The sequence below is a fragment of the Tupaia chinensis genome, unplaced genomic scaffold (assembly GCF_000334495.1).
Source record: "Tupaia chinensis unplaced genomic scaffold, TupChi_1.0 Scaffold142854_1, whole genome shotgun sequence".
NCBI lineage: Eukaryota > Metazoa > Chordata > Mammalia > Scandentia > Tupaiidae > Tupaia > Tupaia belangeri.
The window spans coordinates 621,276-630,786 of NW_006202699.1; the positions used below are offsets into that span (position 1 = coordinate 621,276).

The 9,511-nt window shown below is 49.3% G+C and overlaps 1 protein-coding gene across 2 annotated transcripts in view; it reads left to right on the forward strand.

Moving 5' to 3' along the window:
- Window positions 1-4,518: 4,518 nt before the first annotated feature.
- Window positions 4,519-9,511, forward strand: part of ZNF337 (zinc finger protein 337) — an 8,643-nt gene continuing 3,650 nt past the window's right edge. The window contains exons 1-4 of one of the 2 annotated variants that reach the window (XM_027766384.1): window positions 4,519-5,493; window positions 6,216-6,331; window positions 7,318-7,392; window positions 9,068-9,194. In XM_027766384.1, the coding sequence (XP_027622185.1) occupies window positions 6,218-6,331; window positions 7,318-7,392; window positions 9,068-9,194 (316 nt within the window). In that variant the 5' untranslated portion in view covers window positions 4,519-5,493; window positions 6,216-6,217. The remainder of the gene's footprint in view (window positions 5,494-6,215; window positions 6,332-7,317; window positions 7,393-9,067; window positions 9,195-9,511) is intronic. The other variant, XM_006163751.3, reaches the window with a different exon arrangement.

The following is a 9,511-nucleotide window of genomic DNA, read 5'->3' on the forward strand; positions in this document are numbered from 1 at the left end:
TCAAGATCTAAGAAGAAGATACAACAGACAAATGGACTTCCTCATCCTGAGAACTGTGATTGATTTTACCTGATCTGACAAGACAAACAGCATGTTTTATAATTATTGCTTCCATGCTTTGTATACCCTGTTCCTTAGAGTAAATTTTTTACTACCCCTCACCCTCCTTACTTCCTAAACCTCCCTCAATAAATACATGTTTTAATAGCCACGGCGCGGCAGCCTGGAGCTGGCTGTGGCTGTGGCTGGCTGAGAACATGCTAAGGAGCAATGAGGTCTCAGTCTAATTTTTGTTTCTGATCACCCACGTTGCCTTCCTGTGTATGAGCCACCCACCACTGCCGAGGCCGGACCCTGGCAAGCAGCGGGGGCCAACACTGAGCTGCCAATAGCATTGTTCCAGATACCTGGCTGGTTACACTGGCCTGCCCCATCATGGACAGGCAGCATCTTGTTCTTACTGGAGTAGACACTTAACCTGGATATGGACTTGTCGTTCCGGCACATGGAGCTTCTGCTGTAACTCCCATCTGTGAACGCACAGCGAATCCTACCCACAGTCACAGTATTCCACACGATGTTGTTTCTGACCAAAAAATGCACTTCACAGCCAAAGCAGTGTGACAATAGGCTCATGACATGGAAATCTTGGTCTTACCACATTCCCCATCATCCTAAAGCAGCCAATTCTGTAGAACAGTGACATGGTCTTTAGAAGTCACAGTTGCAGTGCCAGCTAAACAACTCTACAGTGCTGAGGTGGGGTGCTCCGGAATACTGTGTATGCTCTAAAACACCCACTGCTGTTTTCCCCAGAGAGAGCTCTCATGGGTCTAGGAACTGAGGGGTGAAATGGGAGTAGCATCACTTATTATTAGTCTTTTTGATCCACTAGTGAAACTTTAAATTCCTGTTCCTATAACTTCATGTTTTGCTAGCCTAGAGGTTTTAGTTCCAGAGAGAAGTGCTTCCACCAGAAGACACAATGATGATTTGAGAAAATTCTCACTTGACCACTTTGGGCTCCTTATGCCCCAAATTGACAGGCAAAGGAGTCAAAGTGCTGACAGGGGTGATTAATCCAGGGTACCAAGAGGAAACTGGGCTACTACTCCATGGCAGACTTTAGGTGTTCTATGTCTGGCACACAGGAGACCCTTAGGGTGTCTCTTAGTACTGCCATGCCCTGTGACTAAGGGCAGTGGGAAATGACAACAATCCAATCAGGCAAAACTATGAATTGTGTCTGGATCACCCTGTCAGGTAAGGAACCATGTCCAGTTGAGGTATTTGCTAAAAGTAAAGGGAATATGGAGTTACTGGTAGAAGAAAACAGTTATAGGTCATGGGATATCAGAAGAGTAAACACCACCAAGAACTTTGCCTTCTTTTCTGGAAAGGGACTAGTGCATTTTTGGTTATACACAGGATGGATGTATGATGTTAGATGAAACTATTATTTTATTTCATAAATTAAGTTTAAGATGTGTATAGATGCCCCAACTGACAAGGGATGATCTTGTGATGGTCAGCTGTCCCGACCCTCAGGACAGTCGAACAGTTTCCTGAGGGAGGGAGTGAGAGAACGGACAGACACACACAGACACACAGAGTGGAGACAAGACGAGGTGCTGATCAAGTCTCTTTTATTAAGGAAGAATCGTGAGCTTATATACAGGCTGGTGGGCACCGATTGGTTGCCTGAAATGCAAATGAGATAGAATAGTATGAGCCAATCATTGATGTGGGTGGATCTCTCCCATTGCTTAGAAACCCAACCGCCCTAGGAGAGAATGGTTGGTCACATGATTTCTGAGAAAAGTTTGCTCAATGAGGAAGTGAAACCTAACGGTTTCTAAGATGGTGGACAGCTCTCAAGATGGTGGAGCTCTCAAGATGGCTTTCATATGCAATGCCCTCCAGAGTTAGCTTTGAGTGTCACCTTGACTAGACTAAGGATTATCTAGAAACATGATAAAGCATTATTCTGAGTGTCTGTGTGGGTGTTTCCAGATGAGATTAACATGTAAGACTTACATGGGTAGGAAGATCCACTCTTAATGTGAGCAGGTCCAGGGCAATCAACAAGAGGCCCAGAAAAAATAAATACAGAGGACAAGGTCAGCCTCATGGTCTAGTGGTCAAGGTAGTCTGAGCTCACATGACTGAACATACAGTCAGTCTCAGACCCAGCACCTTCAGAAATGTACTGTGTGTATGTGTGTGTGTGCCCCAAATCCCAAAAGGATTTTGATAGAGATGGAGAAAGGATTGTGGTATGACTATTTCCCATGGAGGGAGTAGCTTTCTCCTCTCCCTCTCCATCTCTCTTTGGTGAGCACACATATCCACTAACCAAAACCAAAACCAGAACCAGAAGATAGGTCTTTCTTTCTTTTTTTTTTTTAAGAGAGATTTTTGCTGTAGGGTGTGGGCCCTTGCCAGAGAGACAGAAAGCAAATCACTCCCACCCTGGGGAGATGGCCATGCTGCAATCCTTTCTCCTCCATTCTCCTCTTGGGATTTTGGGTAAGCACACACATACATGCCTGGTGCAGGTTTAAGCCACCAGGTCTGAGACTTAAATTGCAGTTGACCATGTGGGAGTCCAGCAAAGTAACCATTACCCCACCTGCTGGTCCTCAGATAGGTCTCCATTTCTTTTTTGGGTGGGAGAGGTTTTTGCTATAGGGTGCGTGTGCTCGCCAGAAAGACAGAGAGACAGAAAGTGAGAAATCACCCCCTGGGGGGATAGCTACACTGCAATCCCTTCTCCTCCATTCTCCTCTCGAGATCTTGGGCACGTACACACATGCACCTGGTGTGAGTTTAAGCCACTGGGTCTGGGACTCGAACCACGGTTGACTACATGAGAGTCCAGCGACATAGCCATTACACTAACTGCTGGTCTCCCCCAGATAGGTCTCCTTTGAGAAGGCAGGAGAGACGTCTGTTGTCTTGCATATTAGAACTCAAGTCTCACCTGCCTTCATACCCCAGGATTCACACCAGCAGCCCCCAGGGTTTTCAGGCTTTGGGCCTTGGACGATGAGTTACACCATTGACTTCCCTACCTTTGAGGCCTTTGTATTTGGTCTGAACCACGCTACCAGCATCCTAGGGTCTCTAGCTTGCAGATAGGCTGTGGTAGGACTTCTCAGCCACCATAATCAATCATAATGTTGATTCCCCCAGTAAATCCCCTCTCATATACCCATACATATCCTATTGGTTCTGTTTCTCTGGGGAACACTGATTTATATATTCATGTAGAAAACAAAACAGCAAGGGGCCAGCCAGTGGTGTGGGTAAGGCAGGTGGATCTGATCTGGCCGACTGCATGATTTTAGTTCCTGACCTGGCAGCTTAAGAAACACACCGGGCACATGTGCGTTCATGCCCAAAATCCTAAAAGGAGAAATGGAGACAAGATCACAACATGGCCATCCCTTATGGAAGATACTCTCTCACTTTCTCTCTCTCTCTCTGTTTCTTTCTGACAAGCACATGTGCCCTCTAGCAAATTTTTTAAAAGGAAAGAAACAAAGAAGAGAAAACATCAATCATAGTTATTAAAACCCTGAAATGTAAAGTCAATGTGGTTGGATAGTTCTAAAAGAGACTCACATATTAGTGTTAGACTATATTGGACTGAGAAAGCCGCTGTACCTCTGCTTCAGTTTCCATAAGGAAACTATAACCTCACATGAAAATCTGCTTCCTTAGTAAGTTGCTAAATTCCAGCCAATCATAGCAGCTTCACTTTTAGTCAGTCACAGACAGCCTACCTTTTAAACTGTGTTAATGCATGGGGACCAGCAGGTGGCATGGTGGTTGAAGCAGTGGACACTCCCCACATGCCCAACCACAGTTCACCCCCACCCCCACCCCCAACCTGTGCCTGCCTTCTCACTTTCCCATCTCTCTCACTCCCTCTCTTTGTATCTCTCTGGTCAAATTAAAATAAATAAAATTAAATAAATCTTTAAAAACCTGTGTAAATGCAGACAAACATCAAGAGCTAAACCAATCCAATTATTTCTCTAACTCATTCCCTTACTTCAGTTTTTGTAGTCACTTTCCCTTTCCTGCACATAAATACCCCTCGCCTACCATGCTACCCAGAGTCTCTTGGAAACCATTTCTGGGTTCCCAATTAGAACTGTGCTTCTGCTCAATTAAATTCCACTAACTTGACTTAATATTTTTAAATATTATGAATCCTCCAGAATAAAACAATGTGTTGTTATCACCTGACTAAGGAAACAAATTCAAAGAAAAAAAATCTAGATATTGACCCAAATGCAAATGTACATGAAGACAGCATATTTTACGGCTAAAACCTTAATTCAATGGTAAAAGACTGACTTAGGAAATTGACATAAACTTGGGGAAAGTTAAAATTGGGTATGTGTTCTATATTCCTGGACACAATTAAAATAATTGAGAGATCTAAATGTGAAACATAAAACCACAAAATGGGGAAAATTGAGTTTATTTTCCCGACTATGACTCAAAATGCAGTTAGTAGAAATTCACATAAACTACATAGGAATTAAACAATTTGCACAGAAAAGAGTTATATAACCAAGGTCAAAAAACAAAGTGAAAAAATTTACATGCAGTATAAAAATGAGCCAGTCCTGCTGTATGCACAGGGCTTCTATAAATAAAGAAACTGAGCTAGGAGCTGAGCACACTTAGCGGAGCAGAGCTCTTGAGGACTGCAGGCACTGTAGTCCCAGGCGCACGCGACACTGGAGGGTTCGGGAGCGCCGGCCACTAAAGGGACTTGCCCTGAATTCTGGGTACTGCAGTCCAGGAAAGGGGAGCCACGCCAAGGATTCTGGACGCCGTAGTCCTGGGGCCACACCTGCGGTCCGAGACAGCCTAGTTCCAGGCGGGCGACATCACTGGACATGAGGGGAAGCCTGTCGAGGGTACCTACTGAAGAGGCCGGGTAGCCTCCAGAGTGAGCGTGGTGCCAAGGACCCTGGGTCCTAGTTACCCGGGACCCCAGCCGTGTATGTACTACTCCTCGAGGCTTCCGGGTACTTCAGTCCAGAGACCGGACACAATGCCAAGGACACTGCGTAGAGAAGTCCCTCGTGAGCGGCTTTACTGTTGATTCTGCGCAGGACGTCGGTGACTCGCCGAAGACTCTGGGTAGTGTGGCCCGGGTGAGCAGCTTTCCAGTTTCGGACAGTCCAACTACAGGAATTCCCCGAGGACGGCGGCGCTGCCGATCAGCGAGGGGACGCCGCGCGGAGCACGCTGGGAGTCGTAGTCCCCGGCCCGCGGAGCACTCGGTACCGCGGAGCGTACTGGGTGCAAGCGTTCTGGGTCCTTGCCTCCGCGAGCGAAGGCGCCAGGCTGGTCTGGGTCCATTCTGGTGATTCCGTCGTCCACCTTTGGCGTCAGACGCCCGGTTGAGTTAGGCCCCTGCGAGTCCATCTCCCCAGCAAGCTGTTCTCGCAGGAACGGAGGACGAGGGTAACTCCGCCAGGGCCGCTGGGAAGGGCAGGGCTGCTCCTCTTGGGGTGGAAAGGGAGCCGGCGGGTTCCAGGAGCTGTCCTCGTTCGCGCGCCCGTCTGTCCCGAGGCGGCTCCGGCGGTCTGGGCGTTCCCCTATGCACTGGTTGTAATGTCTTTATTGTGGAAAAATCATAAAGGAGAACGCAGAATTAGACCTATTAGATTAATTGCATCATCTTGCACCACCCACATCCAACGCGGGCAAGCACCTGTGCTGCCTGCACTGAGCATCGTCACAGCCGCACCTGCTGGTTAAAGAGCCTGGCCCTTTACGAGGAGAATGAGACCCAGGCTCTGGCGCTGTCTGGCTGTGCCACTTTGAGAAATATATTTATTATAAAAGTTCTATGCATCGGTTTTCTTGTGTGAAATAGTAAATTAGTGAATTTAGTAAACCCTACAGTCAAAGTGTAACTTTAATGTTGCAAATATTAAAGTTTATTTAATATTAATAAAGATTATTAAATATTAATATTAAAAACAAAGCTGTGTACAACTCTTGGAATAGCTAAGCAAAATAAATATCTTTTTAAATGTGAAAAGAAAAAGAAAGAAATAGGTGAATAAAATAGCTCCTTCATAGAGCCACTGCGAGGACTGAGGTAAAGCTTGTACCAACTGTTTCCGGTATATGCGCATTGCTGAATGAGTGTTACTGATATTAAAACCTCCTTATTCTAGAGATGCAAGATAAACTTTCTGTTCATTGTCATCCCCATGAGGGGATGGGCCAGGCTGTGAGGCCCACACTCAGGACCTGTTCCCAGGAAGCTGCCCACTGCTCTGCAGGATTTCTGGTACTTTTTCTTTTTGTAAACAGTGGGGACCCTACCCTGACCATAGGAATTTCTAAGGACAGATCTGAGGATCACACCCTTTTATAGTCTCTAGTTCTGCTTCTCCCAATCCCCTGTCCACCCCAGAGAAGACTTTGCAGGGGGAAGGGAGGGCAGCCCAACGGCAGGTGGGAACTCCTTGCCTGTGCCTTTCTGCAGTGCCTTCTCTGCTTCACACTGTGGTAGTTTTGAGAAAGAAAACCATTTCAAAATAGTCTGAGGAATGAGATCTGCTGAAACCTTACCTGGCTGGGAGAGCTATGTCATGGAGTCACAGTTATGTCCCTGCATGCTGAAGTGATTGCTCGTGGTGTAGTGTGACAGATGGTTCCTTGATTGGCTGGCAGGGCAGACGTTCCCACAGACCACATGCTGTTGTTCATTGCAACCCTGTCTTCCTGCCGGAATGCTATGGGCCGTGTGGTGTGGAAGACACAGGAAGGCACGCCGGGAATGTGTGCTGTGTAAACTGATGTAGGGCTTGGAGGGGAGTGGGCTTTTGTGGCCCTTCTTTTCCTTTTTTGCTGTATGGCATAACCCTTTTGAAGACCATTTTGATGGATGTGGTTTCCAGGCAGTTGGAGCCTGTGTCCACCTGGGAGGCTGTCCACAGGGACTCTCTGATGAACTCTCAGCTGGTGCATTTGCCTCAGTTTCTTTTCTCAGGTCAGCAGTTTCCTCTGTGTCTGGTCAGTGTGTTCAGCCCACAGGGGTGTACTTGGCAGGGTGCTGCTCCACCCGGGACCTCCCCTAAGCTGCACCAGGTCTCCTGGGCATCAGCTCCAGGGTAGGAGCAGTTTTCTCCTCTCTGCCAGTACCCTTCCCCCCTGGGTTTTCTTCTCGGCCTGGGTTGAGAACGATGTAGTGCCCTACACAGAGCTGCACAGGAATCAGGCCTTCACTGTGGGGAGACATGCATTTGGCACCCTGACTTCTCTTTCTTACAGGTCAGCCCCTGCAGCCTTCCCTTCTCCATGGACAACAGAAAAATGGCCATGGAACCCCAGAGAGCCAGGAGAGAGGTGAGAATTCTCAGAATCTTGCTGTTGCAGGATGGGTCTATTCCCTTCACTGACCCTGGCAGCTGCAGGGTCAGTACAGGGCAGAGGCCAGCACCATCCTGATGAAGTGATCCCTCTCACCTGACACCCTCCCTGAGGGTTTCTCACGCATCAGATGGACACTACACAGGGCCAGCTGAGAGCAGAATATAGAGATTTCCTTGTCCTGGTGGTGTTGGTGGTGATTATTAAGTCAGTGTCAGTGCAGGGTCGGGGCACAGAGGTTTCCAGGAGGGGGCTCTGGCAGTCCTTGAGGGATGTGGCGAGTGCAGGAGGGGCAGGGATGGGGTGTGGCATCTGAAGCTGGAGGTGCTCAGCAGCTGCTGTCCTCAGGGAGGCAGAGCTGAGCTGAGGGCCATGAGCAGCTGATGCCAAAATGTGATGAAACAGGCTTGAGTTATGTCAGGGGAGGCCCAGAGAGAACAGGGATGCCAGAGAGCACCCTCATACCTGAGTGAAGGAGGCAAAGAGAACTGGGTGGATTCAATGAGGCAAGTGCAGCCACAGGAGGGCACTGGGCCAGCAGAGGCATTAGGACACAGGTCACGAGAGCAGCACCTGGTTCCCAGGATGGAGGGGCTGGCCTCGGTGTCCCTGCAACATAGTCACTGCCTAGACTAGCTGAGGAGAGTCTGGCCTGGATGTCATACAGTGGCATGTGCTCACATTGCCTCCCAGCTCAGAAGCCACCAGGAAACCATTTGCACTATGAAAGGGCCAAGTCGGAGGGTACTGGGCATTGGGGTGAGCACACGGCATGGCTGCTGTCTGCTGGGGCTGCCAGCATCGCAGTGGAGCCTGCGCCTCACCTGATCGGCTGCATTTCTGCTAGGCAAGGCTTGCCCTGTGCCGAGCCTGCACTGTCGGTGCCTCTGGTGCCCAGCTCACCAGCGTCCCCGCAGGGTGGGGCAGCACTGTCTTCAGCCTCAGAGCTCTGCTGCTTCAGGCCTCTCATGGAGTTCGTGACTGCAGAGATGGCTCCCTCCCACCTCCTCACTTGCCATGTCACCTGTCAGTTCCTGAAGGCTCTCTTCTGGTCTCTGAGTCACATTGTGAAGGGGCCTGTGGGCCGCCTCAGGGGCCCCACTTGGTTTACAAGCCCCTAAGTTTTGAGGGTTCTCACAGTGGGTGTGACATGATGTACCCCTACCTTGGGAGAAATAAGGACTGTCAGGGCCCAAGGGAGGGCTTCTGTCTATGCATCTCCTGTCTGATGAACTCACTGAATGGAACTGATTGTCCTCAAGCTCCTGCAGGGCTGCCAGGTGGTCTCCTTGACTACAGAGAAGATGCCCTCTCCTTCCAGTGGGCTCCAGTGACTATTCCAGACATGTCCTGACTGGCCGTGGACACATCCAGTGTTATTTTTGGCATGTAAACAGATCTGGACTGGATGTCAGTTCTGGACACCTGTGCTAAAAACTCATGACACAGAAATGCAGGGGTAATCAGGTCCAGCACTCACAGCAGGACATGGATTCTTGTCTCACACTCATGAAAGATTAAAGATGTGGACTCGCAGAGAGGGTATTACAAGGTGGGGAGTGCAGGGTGGGAGTGTGGTGGTCGGGGGCTGGAATTCTCAGCTCCCTGTTGCAGGCCTACCTCCAGGTGAGCGGGTGGCTTTGTGTTACAGACTCCCATGGCATTTGGGGATGTGACTGTGGATTTTACCCAGGAGGAGTGGGGGCTGCTGAGCCCTGGGCAGAGGACCCTGTATAGGGAGGTGACACTGGAAAACTACAGCCTCCTGGTCTCCCTAGGTGAGTGTGGCCTCTCTGGCCTGGTGCTTGCCTGCTGTGCACCCAGCTTGGCCTTCAGGTGAGGTGCCCCCAGGGAAGGTCAGGTTTGGTGGTTTTATCCTGGTTGTCACTGGGCTCTCCCCAGCTGTCCTCCTAGGCTGGTCCTCTCTCCGTGTCCTGGTGGTTACTGGGCCTCTCTCCGGCCCTCCTCCTAGGCTGGTTCTCTCACCATGCAGGCTGAGCCCATCTTTCTTCCTTTCTGAGCTGAGACCCCCTCCCTTCACCCCAATTTGGCTCTGTCAAACTGCCTCTGGGTCTTAACTGCCCAGGATCATCCC